Source organism: Mastigoproctus giganteus, chromosome 5, assembly GCF_048544385.1.
Source record: "Mastigoproctus giganteus isolate SK-2022 chromosome 5, ASM4854438v1, whole genome shotgun sequence".
NCBI classification, from domain to species: Eukaryota; Metazoa; Arthropoda; class Arachnida; order Uropygi; family Thelyphonidae; genus Mastigoproctus; species Mastigoproctus giganteus.
The window spans coordinates 188,591,664-188,609,969 of NC_143579.1; the positions used below are offsets into that span (position 1 = coordinate 188,591,664).

The 18,306-nt window shown below is 36.7% G+C and overlaps 1 protein-coding gene across 1 annotated transcript in view; it reads left to right on the forward strand.

Moving 5' to 3' along the window:
* Positions 1 to 18,306, forward strand: part of LOC150085943 (galectin-4-like) — a 132,632-nt gene that overhangs the window by 62,948 nt on the left and 51,378 nt on the right. The window contains exon 5 of the mRNA XM_090373600.1: positions 8,681 to 8,743. Coding sequence (XP_090229726.1) covers positions 8,681 to 8,743 — 63 coding nt within the window. The remainder of the gene's footprint in view (positions 1 to 8,680; positions 8,744 to 18,306) is intronic.

The window sequence follows — 18,306 nt, forward strand, 5'->3', positions numbered from 1 at the left end:
AATCTGATATATTGAAGGTAGAAATTGGCATCAAGAATTATGAGATTGAAAGCCACTTATATTTCTTTATAGAAATCTAATTTTTTCTTTTTGTAGTTGGACTTTTTTTCCTTAAAAAGATAAACAATTAACCTCAATAATTATGGGCATTAATTTCATTAATCATTTTTGAAACTTTTGCTATTTTATTGATCTTTCACATTCTTTGCTTTTTTTTTGCATCTTCCTCTTGAAAAAGTTCAGGTTAATCTAAGTTGGACATTTCTTCCAGTTGTGCTGCCAGCATCTCTTCATCCTTTAGATCATCAAACTCTTCTCCAACAACTTTTCCCAACAGTTTAAAGACCATCTCTTCTAACGTTGGGAAGTCTTCAAAAATCACTTATATAGTATGAACCAGAGCTGTAATGCTCAATATGTTCTACGTTGATATCAATATTTGTAAAATAATAAGAGAAGTTTACCTCAATATAGTACATAGAATACTTCTCAATATAGTATGCAGAAAGTATTCTACATACTATATTGAGGTAAACTTCTCTTATCATTTTACAAAAAATCACTTGTGCATTCTGAACGTAGTTTCTTCCAGCAGCAGTTATCATAGTCGCTTCATTCTAGGTTGCTTAACATCTGTGCCTGTCAGAATACTAAAATATTTCCAACAATCCCAAACAATCATGATGAATCAGCTTCATTTGCGTTCAAGATATGTGCTTGAGAACCAGTTTCAATAATATTTTAATGATAAAAATGAAAATTGAACCCAGTAATGCTAAGCAGAACTGCAACTAAACAGGCCTTTCGAGAACATAAAGTAAGGTGAATTGTATAGATAAGTGAATTGATAAAACAATTCGTTATGTAGGAGACAGTTACCAGCTTTTCAAATTTACAGTGAAGATTTGTTTTGATTCCTTCTCTTGTTTACCATCCTAACAAAAGACTTTGAAAATCCAAACTAGCTCTTCAGTCAAACATGTTTCACACCATTTACTATGGTCATTATTCTTTAATATGTTGAAGTGTGCAATATGTAAATTTGTTAGACCAAAAGTTGTTAAATCTTCCATTTTGGAAGCTGATTACCAAACTAGACTAAATCAGAAGGATGATTCTGATTTAGGCATTTCTGCTGCCAAAGTTGTGGTGAGTCTGAAACAAGAAGAAAAGTTTTTGTTCAACAAGGAAGTACGTTATTGCTGCATGTAACTATATTGTACAGGGATATCGGAAACATGGTGCCACTTTGGATATAAGGGGTATGGAATTTTTATATGGTGAGTACAATGGGAATGTATAGGATGTTCAATCCCACAAGCATATGGTTATATCTATGTATTATGTGTTTGGTCTATAGAAGTATGTGTTCATGACCCAATTTGCATGTTATCTCACAAATACACATACACTTCCGAGTTTTACAACTACTGCATATTTGCCAATTTGCAAATATGCAGTGGCTGGAAAACTAGAAATAATTCACAGGGGGAACTCGACTCCCTTTCCCTGAGATTGGCTAACTACAGCCTGGACAGAAGAGGACTTTAGAGATTCTTTTCAGTCATTCAGTGGAATTGAACACAGAGGAATGTATACAGAAAGGATGGACAGGATAGAAAAGACAGGTGTGGGGGGGCGGGATGAAATAAAAAATCACAAATATCAGCAACTATTTTGTTGTATTCCAGTGTGCATCTAGCCAACTGAAATTCTTATTTGTGATTTGCAGAGAAATAGAACTGCAAATGTGCAATGCATTGCATAGTTCCAAAATGCAAATACATGCTTGTGAAAAATTGTATGATATAAGGAACCTTATACTTTTTTGATCGCTCCTTATAAATAAATATCAAAAATGTTATGCGAGGTGTGGTAATAAAGTGCCCGGACTGGTATTGTTGCAGTCATGTTCGATGAATTTGAAAAACAGAAGTGGTATGCTGTAGTTCAAACTTACTCCAACAGATGGTGGTACAGAGATTGTCCAGTAGGCTCACAGGTTGCAACTAGTTTTGTTAGTAGCTTTAATGTTCTGTGTGTCAGATTTTGCAATGGAGAAATGAACGAATATGAAATTTTGCTGGGAAAATCTTCAACAGAAATGAATGAATTCTGAAAAACAGTTTATGGTGATGAAATATTAAGTCATACCAGTGTGTTTGAATGGTATAAGTGATTCAAAGACAGACCTGAGAATTTTCACGAAGACCCAAGAAGTGGGCTTTTTGGAATGAGGACAGAATTGCAAAAGTTTGGGAAATTGTGGCAAGAGTTTGTTTCACCATCAGAATGATGGCTGATAAGTTGGATATGAATAAGGAGATGATTAGTCAAATTCTGCATGATGATTTAGGGAAAAGGAAGGTCTGTGCAAGATTTGTGCAGCACAGCCTCATAGATGAGCAAAAGAAATGAAGAGCAGAATTTCAACTGCCATAAGTAATGCCTGTGGTCTTAATACTCAAAATAGAAGAAATATAAACATCAAATAATGTGATAATAAATGCTACGTGAATTGAAATAGAAACTTATTCCTTTACTTAATAAAAGAGAAACCTAATTTTTTTTTTTTCTAACTCTGAAACAAAATCTGCATTTCTTGGTTATCAAATTTTGCAGATCTTATGACACTGCTTCACTGCTTTTATGTCTTCACATGAGGATCAATGCTAATTTCCTAAATAGGAAATTTTTTGCTGTTTTTCATGTTAAGACTTGAAGTAGTGCAATCACTTCCTAGTAGAGCAAACACTTCCTAGTTCATTTCACAAAAAAATATGCGTGGTCTCAGTTCTAATCTCAATGATGTCCATTTCCACTTACAGTCTGCCAAACCCCATGTACAGTCTTACAGTCTGCCAAACCCCATATTTTTCTGACAGAATCTCAGTTATTGGTTGATTCAACTACTGCTCATCTCAGTTGCCTAAATTATTCGAAATATGATTCCTTTCACGTCAAAGGTGGTACTTGTGCATATTCCCTGTCAGAGACTTGGTAATTTGGAATCTCCGCTTCTCTATCTTCTCTGGCTTAAAATCTCTCTCTACCTCATCCTGTCAAATTTATCTGTTGTCTCTACTGTTCTCCCAACTGCTCTAATCACTTGAAACTCTTGCAACTTGACTTTCTCCAGTCCAACTTTCCCAACAGTGAGGTCATTTTCCTTGGTGATTTTAATGTACACAACTCCCACTGGCTTCTGTTTTCTAGTCTAGTCACACAGACCCAGCTGGTCGAAAGAACAGAGGGGTGAAGTAGAAGTGGTTATTTTTTATTTATTTATTTATTATTATTATTATTTTTTTTTTGGGCTGATGCCGCATAAGCTTGCTTTCTTGCATCAAATGCCTCTACTAATGCTAATGCTAATTTCATTTATATATACTTAGCATTTAGTATTAGTGGTGCCATATGATGCAAGAAAGCTTATAAAGAATCAGCCAAAAAAAAAAAAAAGCCTTTCCATCTCACCTGCCCATTCCCTCTAATAATTTTTCTAGCTCTTCCTTGAAATTAGTCACTTCAACAATAACAGATGGAAGTTAGTTCCAAAAATCAGCCACCTGTTGGCAGAAGGCAAACTTCCACATATCTGTTGTGCAACCGTGCTTCCTCAGATTAAATTTACGTTCCCTCCTATGTGTAGTCTGAGCAAGAGAAAGAATGCCATCAGCATTGAGCTTGCTCAATCCATTCAAAGCCTTAAACACCTCAGTCAGATCACCTTACAGGTGCCTAGCCTAAAGACACTACAAATTGCAGAATTGAAGCTTTTCTTGGTAAGACCACCTTTTGTTCCCTTCACCCAGTCTTGTTGCCCTTCTCTGCACCCGTTGTAGAGAATGTGCTGCCAGATTTATATACTTCCTAAAATGAGGCTTCTAGATCTCAAGATTGCCCTGTACAATGGGATAATCACCTCCTTATCCCTGCTCCCAAAATCCTGTATATTAAGATTGCCCTGTACAATGGGATAATTACCTCCTTATCCCTGCTCTCAAAAATTCCTGTATATCATTAACAAAATCCCGTGAACTGCCCTAGCAGCTTGTCTGCATTGCCCAAAAAACTTTGTATCTAACTAAACAATTACGCCAGGTCTTTTTCATTTTTCGCTGTGAGTGTAGTACACACAATTGATATGTTAATTTGGGATTACTACTACCCATATGCAGCACCTTGCATTTGACAATATTGAATTTCAACTGCCATTTCTCAGAATATCTACCTAATTTTTCTATACCTTGTTACAATAGCATACCTTGATCACTATCATTAACCATCCTGCCAATCTTTTTATCATCTGCAAACTTAGACATTAAGCCTGATATACCTTCATCTGTATCATTAATAAATATAGAAAACAACAATGGGTCCAGCAGTGAACCTTGGAGCACTCCACTAATAACATTAGTCCACAAAGAGCAATGTCCATTACTAACTCTGTTCTCACACTCAGCCAACCTTTTATCCATAGCAGTAACTTGGCCTTAATGTCACATTTCTTCAGTTTGTACCGCATGTTCAAAGGTTTCAAAAGCCTTCCTGAAATGCAAGTATATGATAAAAAAATTATTTTTTGCTACCAATTCCTTTATTACTGCTTCACAATATTCAATCAGATTGGTCAGACAAGCTTGCTCCTTACAAATCCATGCTGTGACTGTGGTATAATTGCATTCCTATCTCAATGGTCCTGCATTACTTCTTTAATGATTGACTCCATTAATTTACCTGGAACAGAAGTTAAGCTAACAGGTCTGTAATTCCTCATCACATTTTGATCACCCATTTTGAATTGGGGCTATATTTGCACATCTCCTGTCCACCGAGATCTGCCCTGATTCCAAAGTTGCACTCATAATTAAATTAAGGGTTTGCTTACCATCATTCACCCATTGGATACATATCATCCACCCCAGGCACTCTTTTTATGTTTATCTTCAACAATTTCTTTTCACTTTCTTCTCAGTTATCACAAAATTCATTTAGCTCCCTATTAGAGTTTGATAAACTACTAGCATCCCCTTCCTTTCATAGGTGAGAATGTAGATGCAAAATATCCATTCAGTTTGTCAGCAACGTGAGAAGGATCTTCAACAGTTAGACATCAAGTGGACCAATATGATTCAATCTTTTCCTTCTACTTTTAATAAAAGCAAAGAAGTCTTTGCTACTTTTCTTTGCTAGAGACTTCTCATAATCTGCTTTAACTTGACTAACCTCCTTTGCAACTTGATTGCAGACTAATTTTTATTTACCATAGGTGTTTGTATCACTTGATGCTTTATATGTATCTTATTCATTTTTCTTCTCTGCCAAAGTCTCATAAGTTCATCTAACACCCATTTAGGTCTACCCCTTGAACAGTATTTTTTAGTTCGTATGAAAAGCCTAGTAGCTTCTACAATTACTTCACTGTATTCTTCTCATTTAGAATTTGCTGTTGATAATGTCATCAGATAGTTCCACTGTAGTCACATTTACAAAAGCAAAAGTCCTTCCCTTTACGCTTGACAGTAGTTATGTCTTTAAGTATATCCCACATCAGCATACTGTGATCGATGCCACCCAGATGGCCTTTTACCTGCAAATACTTAATGCTCGAAGAATTGCAGCTGATAATCAGATCAAGAGTATTTCTTCCTTTTGTTGCTTCTCTAATGTGCTGCCATAGAAAGCAGTCATCCAATAAATCCACAAAAGTCTTGCTAGTGTGTGAGTGAACAACCCACAAGTTCCCGTTAATATGTGGAAAGTTAAAATCTCCATTCTGATTTACTGGTCCTCCCTGTTTCTCTGTATAGTTCTATGGTATACTTGTCATATAACACACTCCTGCTCTCATTTTTGTTTTTCCCATTGCTTAAGGACCAAACTGACTGAATGTTGCACTGGCCACCTATGTCGACTGGATCTGTGCCTTAGATTTAATATGCTTCTTTAGTGAGAGCATAAACACTCCTCCCCCTCCTGTCCTATATGCCATTTTTGTACACATTGTACTCCCAATATTCAAATTTTGCATCCCTTATGTCTGAGTGATACCAGGTCTCCAATATCCTCACAGTGTCTGCATGTGATGACCTAATCAGTACTTCAAATTCATCAAATGTATTTACTATGCTCCTAGTATTGTAGCAGGGACAAGGAGGTGATTATCTTGTTGTATATGGTAATGGTCAGGCCACACCTTGAGTACTGTGTACAGGTCTGGAGGCCTCATTTTATGAAAGATGTAGAGTTGCTAGAACGAATATAAAGAAGGGCAACAAGATTGGTGAGGGAAACAATGGGGTGCTCTTACCAAGAAAGGTTTAAGTTCTGCAAATTGCAGCACCTGGAGACTAGGCACCTGCGAGGTGATCTGATTGAGGTATATAGGGCCTTGAATGGGTTGAGCAAGCTCAGTGCTGATGGGATTCTTCCTCTTGCTCAGATTAAGAACCTGAGGGGGGCATAAATTCAAATTGAGGAAAGACTGTTGTAGAATAAATGTGTGGAAATTTTCCTTTAGCCAGTGGGTAGTTGATTGCTGGAACAGATTTCCATCTCTCATTGTGGAAGTTGATAGCTTGACTAAATTTAAGAGGGAGCTAGACAAGCATATGGAGTTAATGGATAGGTGAAATGGGAGGGTTTTTTTTTTTTTTTGGCTGATTCTGTATAAGCTTGCTTTCTTTTATCATATGCCTCAACTAATGCTAATGTTCTTACTTTTAACTATCCTAACACCACCCATGTTTTTACTTCTTTCAGGATGACCCACTTCAGGGCTTGAAATCCCTGAAACCTTGCCTTCTAGGCTGCTACATATTCCAATAGAAGCACTGCAAGAATAACTTTCACCCCTACCTGCAACTTTAGTTAATCTATTAGTCTATGTATCCCCCATGCTATCAGTTTTCCTACCCACCTAACACTGCTTCGATAGCATCAGTGAATATTCTTGCACCTCTTCTATTTAAGTGTATCTCATCCCTGTAAAAACAGTTGATCCTTTTAACAAGCATAGACCTATATATACACTGGTCCATGAGGATTTGTCCAACTGTGTCACTCCTACCACCTTTTTTATAAAATGTGATGATCCTTTTGAATTTTTAAATATTTTCTCCTGTTGAAGTATCAGCTTTACAGCTATGATGCATACTAAATGTCAGTATAATGTTCTGATCTTCTTTGGCAATATAGGACACTCAGGTGAAAATTCAGATGATACTGAAACGAAACACAGTGGAATTACAACAAACACACTGGATGTATTACATAGGAGAGATTGTGATCTTTGAGGTTTATTGATAAAGGGAAAACTGCCGTAGTGATGAAAAGCATTGTTTTACTATACGATGAAATGTGCTTGTTTCGATATAATGCAGTATCATAAATGATATCACTCTCTTCCACTCAGCCCTCCTTCTCCTCATACACACAAGCAAAGTGAACAACAATATAAACAGATAAAAAAAAAAAAAAAAAAAAGCAGCATATGTAAGACCAAATAACAAAAAATTAGTCACAAAATTCCAAGTTTGATGACTTATGAACAATAAATATTTTCCTGTCCAAATATCACAGCCAGATTAAAAAGTATTGATTTGGAAAATGCTTGTGGAATATTTGTGGTGACTGAACAAAAGATTCAAGAATAGCCTGTTAGATACTTATATTTAGGAAGAATGTGTTGTATCAGCTCACTCACAGAGAATAAAAGATGTATTTGTCTTCTCTCTCTCTCTCTATATATATATATATATATTAAATTAAATTTAGCCAAATGAAGACTTTGAAATTTATAAAGAAGGTGATGAATTTTTATTTATAATGAAGAAATCTCTGAGAAAAAGTGAAGCACAATTAAAGAGGGTGTTTTGTTGACCCATAAATTAGAAAACTTATGTAGGGTAGACAGCTTATAAAGGCACATTAAACACAGTTTAAAAAAAAAAACATAACTCTTTCAAACTTCCACTGCCAATTTCTTTATAAACATAATAATTATTATTGTGTTTATCAGAAAAGTACTAGATAACAGTTATGTAAAGAACGAACAAAAATGTTTTTTATGTAATTTATAACATTATTAATTACAATAAAATTTTTATTTGTATGAAAATGTTTAATTTCCTTTTCCATTACAGTTGGTCAAAAGACACATTTTTGAACTCAGATTTAAATTCCACATATTTAAATTTACTCAACTCACTTATTTCTCTTTAATGGAAAGAGAATTTTTCGTTTTGTTGTTTAGTGTTTTGTTATTCAATTTCAGCTAAGACAAAAACAAATTTTAAATTATTATAAGCATCAAAAATTTAATTTAAAAGTTATAATATGCAAAAGCTGTTAGTTCTGAGATATGTTTTGGTGTTGTGCAGTGTCTTTTATTCCCTTGAAGTAGCTTCCCATATGTTGTATAATATTGCCAAATTTCTGCACATAGTCTTGAATGCAATCAGCCAAGGTGACGCAGTGTTGTGAGAAACATCAAGAGGTGAAGCATTGTCATAGTCAATAAAATTTTAAGATATAGGAGAAAAAGCATAAGAATTTATAATTATGATTAATATAAAGTTAAAATTACTATTTCTGTGAAAAGTAAAGTAATCGTTTTTCATAATATTGTCATGTTCTCTTTGATATCTGTATAAAATAAGTGTTACTTTTGTTTTAGGACTGCAGATCTTCTTTCATTCTTTTGCCTTCTTCAGGTTTCCTTCAGCCTATGTTTGATCCAGTAAGTGGTAAATACACAACATTTAATTAATATTATGTTGTATTTAATTTTTGTTTTAATTAAAAGTGAAATATTTCATATTTTTTATTTAAACAGTTTTGACATTTAAGTTCTAGACTAAGTCAGTTTAAATAAAGGCTGATTTTAGAGTGAAAAAAAGAAAAAAAAAAAACTTGAGCAGCTACACAATTATGAGATTTCCTACAGATTGGAAACATTATTCGAACTAGTTTTTTTGTGACATTTATTTTAAGGTTCTCTACAGTGTGAATCCGATTTTCAGAAACAAGTAGTGGTCTGAAGTGATGTCAGGAAAACGGTGGGGAGTTTTTTTAGTTTTACAATCCCACAATTTGCCAAAAGAACCTTGATAATCAGTACAGTTCCTAGTGTTCTGCAACAGGAACCAGCTCCATTTTTCTTGAAACAGAGGCCTTAGTGAATACTTTTAACCAAATGATTCAAATCTTGTGCACAGTACTCATTATTCTTTCATATCTAGTAGAATAATTTTCTTGTGAATAATTCCTTACAATTCATTCATGCTAGTTATAACAGCTGAGATTGTTTTTACAGGAATAGAATACAGTAATACCCCGAAGTTACGCGATAGGTGGGTCCGATGAAAATCGCGTAAGTCGAATTCGCGTAAGTCGGGGTACAACTTTGCATATAAATACATATAAATTTTGCTTAATTGGGACCAAGGACTAACAAAAACACTAGTTAAGAAGAAAAATATTAATAAAATTGCAGTTCTTTATACATATTAATACAAAATATGTATTAAAAAAACAAATGACTTACGTAAAAAAGTTATTTCGATGTCGATGGCTTCATAAAATCTAACAAATTCGTCTGACGACACAGCGCCTTCTTTTTTTCACGCAGAATTTCTTCGTAGCAAGCTAATAATTTTTTTATTCCTTGCTTTGTAGCTATAACGCATTCTTCGTTGGAGTCTATATTTTCTAAAATTTTTAAGCCCTTTACAATTGAGCCCTTTTCAATTTTCAACCTGTCAAGTTTGCAATTGTCATGTGCTTTTCGCCGTTGCTTCATTTAGGCCTGTAGCACGTGCAATATCACATGGTCTTTCATTTCGCTCAAAGCGTTTCACAATTTCATATTTTTTCTCTATCGACAGAGGCGGACTGGCCATAAGCCTTACCGGGGAAACCCCGGTGGGCCGGTGTAATTTTGGCCATAAACCATAGTATGAGACCACTATAAATTTTCCCTGGTAAGAATTTTTGATCCAGTCCGCCTCTGTTTATCGATAATTGCTTTTCTTTTGCTCTCTGAATCTGCAGTGTCTTCACCAGGATGCTTCCTTTTCACACCTTTTAAGTATTTTACTCATTTTTAGGGAATAAAGCACAATTACAAAACGAGGAGGCACGCTTGATACGCATAAACAAAGCTGCGCGCATGTAGCAACTGAATAAACAACACCATAAAGGCAGAGATACACTATTAACACCTCACATTTCTAGGGGTTACTACCATAAAACAATAAAAATCCAGTTGCGTTTCTGCTAGTGAAATCTGTTATAAACTGGTAGTAAACTTGATCTAATTGCATTTGCGATTATACCGATAGCTGGAATTGTGTTGGTTTTTACGTTATTATGGTGAAATTGTGTTTCCCCTTCACTGATATAAAAAACATAAAAGCAGCAAAGTTGAATTTTGTTCATCTTTCGCTCTCATTCTCTGCCGTCGCACCGTATATCGATAACATATGAAAAACGACCTTGAAGATAGTGGGCGGCAGCGTTGCCAAACGAAAAAATCAAGAACCGCTTAACTCCGAGTTCGCGTAAGTCGGGGTAGCGTAAGTCGGGGTATTACTGTACACTTAAATAGAAGAGGTGCAAGAATATTTGCTGTTGCTAAATAGATTAAGAACAGGCAGAGGCAAAAGTGATTTGTGCACTGCTTGTTTTGGGACATGCAGCAGTAAAGCAAAGTGTTGAGGATTACAAAGCCTCATGAGAGAAGCACATACATGGACTTTTGTGTTCTGCAGAAACAGGTTCATATATATACTTGTACACCTGCTAGCAAGCGAATTTTATGAATTTGAATTACTGATTAGGTCATCAAATATGAACACTATAAGGGATATCAGAATGACCTAACCAGTACTTCAAATTCACCAAATTTGTTATAGTGTCAATTAGATATAAGGGATACTGAATTTAAATATGATGTGTACAGAAAGGATTCTATTTTTTCTTTTTTATTTCATAAATGGAAGCTGTCCTGAACCAAACCATGGCAGTCCCACAGAGAAAGGACAAAAATGTCAAATGTGCCTTAGCGTTCTGGTTGCAAGATCCAGAGTCCCCCCCCCCCCCGCCCATTCACTACTGAAATCTGTTCTGACATAAGCCATGTGCCAGCCGCGAAGGTACAGCATAGGGTGTGAATATGCAATATAATGTATTGTATTGTTGTAGGCCTGCCATACTGGTATTCTATTCTGCATGGAAGCATGCCAGGGTTCTATTTAGGCTCTTACTGGACTTTTTCCAGAATGAATTTTAGAAAGACCCCAAGGAAAATAGCAAGTTAATAGTGGGAGAAGTATTGGAGAGGGTATGGAAGGGAGTAAGGACAGAACAGCAGGGGATGTGTCAGAGGCACCCACTAGGAAGTCAGAAGTAACAAGTCTCAATGAAAAGGTTGGAAAGAGATTGGACAGTGGCATCCAATCCATCCCCAAGAGGGGATCAATCCCACTCTTCAACGGTAGGGTCAACATATGGTTCTCATCCAGCAGAGTGCTGGATCCATAATTCTCTCCCTTAGAAGGGGTCAGCAGTCACATCCAGTAAGAGCCACTATTAGGTAAATGATCTTGTCCAGTGGTTGAGTCAGTACTGGTGTGGAAAGTCAAATCAATTAGGAACATAGCATCAGGGTATAGCAAAATCAGTCCTAATCAGGTGAGCTAATCTTCTGAAGATCCTGTTGGGAAATAGAGAGAGAGCCAGGTAGTTTTCCTTAGTTGCAATGAGAGTTGAGACACTGTCAATAGAAGTGATTCTAGTTAGAATCACTTCTATTGACAGTCTATTGACTAGTTAGAATTTGCAGTGGTAGTCGTAAGTCAGTGTAGTGTGGAGCAATGAAGGAGAATGTGCTTCACTGTTTCCCTGGCATCACACATACAGTTCAGTGTAGCTGAAAGATGTAATGTGTGTTGCTTTACAATCATACTAACATGTCCTCTTAGAATAAAAGTTAGGTACAGTCTCAGATTAAACCAAGTGAGCTGCTGCTGGGAAAACTCAGTTACTGTAGGGATGAAAGAAAAGGTAGTTCTGCCAAGTGGGGAGACTCCATATCTGTTGCCATTGTGTTAGTAGCTCTGTCTTAATCCTTTTCTTTTCATGTTCAGTGATGTTGGAGAAATCCAAGGAAACTTCCCCAATAGATGCTGGAGTTCCCGTCTTCAGATAATTTAAGACATGCATATGTAATGTATACGATCTCCGTCTTGTGACTTCACTCTTAGGAGCTGGCTGAAAGCTAACACATCGCCATGTATATATTGGCAACTCTTTGCAGCACACCTTGCCGAATATTCTGACTTATTGCTGTTTTATACAGATGGCTCGAAGTCTGAAGAGTTCGCGGGATTTGCTTGTGTTTTTCCAAGCAAAACAATCTGCAGTTGTATTCCATGTGAATGTAGAATATACACTGCAGAGCTACACACAATAGAATTGGCCTTGGATCATATAAAAACCCACCAGTACCAAAGGTGCATCCTATTTACGGACTTCCTAAGCGTATTAGGCCTTATCCAATGTGAGAAACACTCACCCAGTATTATGTCGGGTGCAGCAAATATTGAACTCTCTTTCAGAGTTAAATTTTGATATTTGCTTTTGTTGGATCCCTAACCATGTTGGTATCAGAGGCAATGACCTGGCTGATGCAGCAGCAAAATCAGCAACGCCACAAAGTCGCATCCACTTGTCAGTCCCCTATACAGACTGCAAGCAACTAATCAAAAATTATGCGTGCATTGGCAAGAATCTTGGAAAGGGTGCCTTACCAACAAGCTAAATGAAATCAAGCCTGTAATAATACATTGGCATTCTAGTCAGCGCAGGGTTTGCCGGGAGGAAGTAGTTCTTGCTCGACTACGCATAGGACATTCTCACCTGATGCATTTGTATTTGCTGAGGACTGATGATTGTCCTGTGCATAGACATTGTAAAGCAATTTTAACTATTCGTCATATTTTAGTTGAATGTACCTTTTTTAGTAATGAACGCCGTTTATGTTTTAACCATCTGTCTTAGCCCTATACACTCGGGCCAATTTTATTGGACGATGGCAATGTGTCAAATATATTCAGGTTTATACAACTGAATAGATTGATTAAATGCTTAATATATTATAAATGTTTTATGCCATATATTTGTTTATAATATATTAATTGGATATGTTATTTTATATTTTTACATATTTCCTATATTTTTACATTTTATTACCTTAGACTTGGTGCACAATAGCCCTAGATGCTGATGTGCCATAAAACTTCTAAAAACCAAACCAGCATATGTAATGTCCATGTAGATTGGCATTTTTCCACAGATGACCTGCAGGGCCTGGGTAGAGACCATCCCACAGACTATGGAGATCATTAGTAGGATTATTCTTTGTATTTGCAGAAGCCTTTTCTTGATGGCAGAGCTTTCTGCTCTATAGTCCCAAGCTTCAGAGACATATGCAATAATTGGAAGAAAAAGACTTTTGTAGTAGATATTCAGGGTATGGCCTTTGAGGCCATATCCTGAATATCTGCTATATACCTACTAGCCATACCCTGAATTTAATATTTGCACATATTACTTGTTGTTCCAATTGCTACAAGTAATATGCACAAATTGTCCACTAGGTGTTTGATCTTCTTTGTATGGTCACAGTGTGGTAGGAAGGATGTTCCATCATTCAGTACCACACCCAGATATTTGTATGTTTTTCCATATTTGATTTTCTCATTGTTGTACTTAATGGTTGGGGCCCAAAGGCTATTAATTCTCACTTCAATGATCATCTGTCTAGTCTTTTTGGGTAGACACCCTAAGCTTGTTCGTGTTGCACCATGTATCAAGGTCTTGTAGGATTTCATTTGATTTTTGTTCAAGTTCTTGAGTCTCCATAATCAAGTAAACGAGGTTGTCAGCATAGGTGATTTTCACTGTGTTCTGATATGTTTTGGCTAGCCATTTATTGAGCATGGCATTCCAACATGAAGGACCAAGGGACAGCCTCTAGTAGTGGTTCTTGTTAGGTGACAGTGTTTGCTTCTTACTGTTATTTTTCTATTATCTTGCTTGAGATTAGTTGGCAGGCATAATGGCTTTATACACCTTGGCCTCCCTGAACCTCTCCAGGACACTCTGACACCATAAGGTGTGTCAGAGGTTCCATTGAAATCTGTGAAGAGGTCAAGGAAATATTTCTTCCTTGTATGTTTTGTCTTCAGGAGTTTCTGTATTGCAACTTCTGTGCTATAACCTTTTTTTGTATACCTCAAATTGATATGGATGTGTTGATGCCTTTCCTTGATATATCCATAAATCTTGCTGCTATAATCTTTTCCATAACTTTTCCTAACATGGAGAGTAATGCTATGGGTCTGTACAACTCTGGGCTTTTCGTGTTTATTCTTCTTCAATAGATGCATAAGTTGTGCTGTCTTTGGGTAACTCTGTGATACCATCCCATTCTGGACTGCCAAACTCATATTTGCCTTCCATTATACTTCTCATCATTATCATTTGTTTTTGATGGCAGAAAGGAGGAAATCCAGCAAGGCTGTAATAAAGATAATTCTCTCCTAAAGTGAAAACAAACAACCAAATAGGCTAAAACAAACACAATAATGTGCTTAAGGTGTGGCCATTAAATAACGAGACTGCTGCAATAAAATAAATGTAATGAAATATTTTGTACTTTAAAAGTTATCTCATATTTACCTTCCCCTTCAAAATAATTACCTTGGGATTGCACACTCTGTACCATACATTTCTTCCAAGTAGAGAAACATTTGTGGAAGTCATCTTCTGTGAACTCTTTTAACACTTTGGTTTCTTTTTTTCTGAACTTCTTCAATGGACTGAAAATGGTTCCCTTAAGTACCCTTTTCAGTTTAGGGAAGAGAAAAGTCACAAAGGGCTTGACTCTGGAATTAGACTCATTAATTCTAATTCTAATAACTAATTATTAGAATTAGAATCTTGACCCTAGAATCTGGAAAGGAGAGTGCATGTCATAAAAGGGATTGTTTTTTGGCAAAAAAACTGGGAAAGAGAGAGCACATTGTGTGCTGAGCATTGTCTTGATGGAGCATCCAACCATCCTGAAATTCAGGTCTCTTCCTTCGAATTTTTTCACATAGCTTTATCAGAACTTCAGTGTAGTATATTTGATTGACAGTCTGATTTGGTGGGAAGTATTCAGCCATAATAATTCCTTTAATATTGAAGAAAACAAGAAGCATGATTTTTATTTTTGATTTTGACATTCTCTTTTTTTTTTGGTCTGCGGAATTGTTTTGTCTTCCAATGCATTAACTGTCTTTTAGTTTCTGAGTTGTACTGGAACAGCCAACTTTCATCGTAAGTAATTAAAGTACTCAGAAAGTGTGGTCTTTAATTTTTTTTTATTTGAAAAACATCTTCACAAACTTGTAGTCTTCTCATTCTTTGATCTTCATTCAAACTTTCTGGCACCATCTTGGCACTTTTCTCCTGCCTAAAATTTCAATTAAAATTTGTCTAACTGTTTCCTTTGTTCATATTGAGTTCTGATGCAACCATTTTAATGCTTAAATGATGATCACTTCTAATCAGTGTCCTTACTTGGTCCACATCCAGTTTATATAGATGAACAGTGCACGGTTGAGTCAGTTTGGTGTGACATAAGCACTGAAAAAGCAAAAATAAGAGTAGGAGTGTGTTATACGCCTAATGACTCGAATGAGTACAATGAACAATTGTACAGAGAAATAGAGTGGGCTAGTAAATCAGAATGTTTTATAATGGGGGATTTTAACTTCCCAGATATTGACTGGAACTTGTGGGTTGGTCACTCACACACTAGTAAGACTTTTATGGATTTATTGGATGATTGTTTTCTGCAGCAGCATGTTCCAGAGGCAACCAGAGAGGGTAATACTCTTGATCTGGTTATCAGCAGTGATCATTCGTGTATTAAGAATTTGCAGATAAAGGAACCACTAGGTGGCAGTGATCACAGTGTACTGATGTGAGATTACTTAAAGATATAATTACCATCAGGGGTAAAGGAAAGAGTTTTTGCTTCCGTAAAGGTGAGTACCCACCAGCACCAAAGGTGCATCCTATTTATGGACTCCCTAAGCGTATTAGGCATTATCCAATGTGAGAAACACTCACCCAGTATTATGTCGAGTAAAGGAAAGGGTGTTTGCTTCAGTAAAGGTGAGTACAGTGGTCTCAGACAGTTTTTAAATTCTGTACAGTGGGATCAACTGACGATGTTACCAACAGTAAATTCTAAGTTGGAAGCATTCGAGGAATTAATCGTGGAAGCTACTAAAAGTTTCTTACCTATTAAGAAATATTGTTCAAGGTTTAGGCCTAAGTGGTTATCAAATGAACTAATGAGACTCGTGACAGAGAAGAAAAATGCACGGGATGCATATAAATTATCAAGCGACTTAGAAGCCTATGGCAGATATAAGCTAGTCTGTAATCAGGTCACAAAGGAGGTTGGGCAGGTGAAGGCAGATTATGAGAAATCTTTGGCAAAGGATGCTAAGAAAAACAGCAAGGATTTCTTTACTTATATAAACTCTAAAAGGAAGGGGATGAATCTGATTGGTCCACTTGATATCGATGTTGATGATCCTGCTCAGATAGCAAACAAACTGAATGAGTATTTTGCATCTACATTCACACATGAGGAGTTATTAAGGTTTGAAAATGGCAAAAGGTTATCAAATTAGTCCAAACTAGAGTTTGAACAGGCTAAGAGTAGAAAACTTGCTTCTTGCCCTAATGGTAGCCAAGCATTCTGGTCTCTTGCCAAAGCTATTGGCCGCAACTTTTTCCCATCTCTGCTCCCACCTCTGTCCAAACCAGATGGTTCTGTTGTCACTTCAGCCAAGGATAAAGCTGACCTGCTAGCATCCCATTTTTCTTCCAGCTCATGTATTAATGATCTTTGTAAAACACCTCCCACCATTCCTAACATGCCCCATTCAATGCCTCCTGTGGTGTTCTGTCAAAAGGATATCAGAAGGATTTTGATGAATCTTGATGCTAAGAAAGCTCCAGGTCCTGATGGTATTTCTCCACTTGTTCTCAAAACCTGTGCTCCTGAACTTACTCCTATTCTTTGCCGCCTTTTTTCACTTTCTTATTCCAAAGGTGTTTTTCCTTCTGCTTGGAAATTTGCTCATATCTAGCCAGTTCCTAAAAAGGGTGACAAATCCCTCCCATCCAATTATCATCCCATTGCACTTACTTCTACTCTTTCTAAAGTAATGGAGAAATCAATTAACCGTCAACTCTTAAACTACCTAGAAACCTTCCGTCTGATCAACGATCGCCAGTATGGATTCCGTCAGTGTCGATCAACTGGTGATATTCTGGCTTGTGTTACCCATTTATGGACTAATTCAATGGAAAGGTTCGGTGAAACACAAGTAGTTGCTCTTGACATCTCAAAGGCTTTTGATCGTGTTTGGCATAAAGGTCTTCTAAACAAGCTTCCATCTTATGGTTTGCCAACTGTTTTTAGTAATTGGTTATCCAGTTTTCTCTCTGATCACTCACTGAGGTTGATGGTAGATGGCTCTCTGTCTTCTAACTTCTCCACTAATGCCGGTGTCCCCCAAGGTTCAGTTCTTGACCTTCTTCCATTGACTGGAAATCCTATCCATAGTTTTGCCGATGATAGCAAATTGCATTCCACTTTCCATTTTGAGAAACCTTGTCCTGCTCAATCAGCTTCAAGTTCTCGAAAATCTCCTGCCAATTCCTTAAATGCCGATCTTCAGGTAATTCTCCAGTGGGGCAAAGACAACTTAGTTGATTTCAACCCTTCTAAAACTCAGTCTTGTCTTATATCTCGCAAAAAGGATTCTTCTGCTCCTATGCTTATCTTTAGTGACACTCTGATTTCTAGGCAAAATGATATATATGTCTTTTGGGGATTACCCTGACTTCTAATCTCTCTTGGCACAAGCACATTACAAATATTGCTTCCTCTGCATCTAAAAAACTTGGTTTTCTCTTTTGCTCTCGGCGTTACTTTTCTTCCAAACAGCTGCTCACTCTGTATAAATTGCAAATCCACCCTACCATGGAATATTGTTCCCACATCTGGGGTGGTGCCCCGAAAACCTCTCTCAGGCTTCTTGATTCCATTCAGAAGAGGGCAGTTAGGTTAATTAATGATTCATCTCTAACAGAGTCTCTCCACTCGCTTTCTCATAGACGCACTGTTTCTGCTGCATGCCTCTTCTACAGATACTTCCATGGGAACTG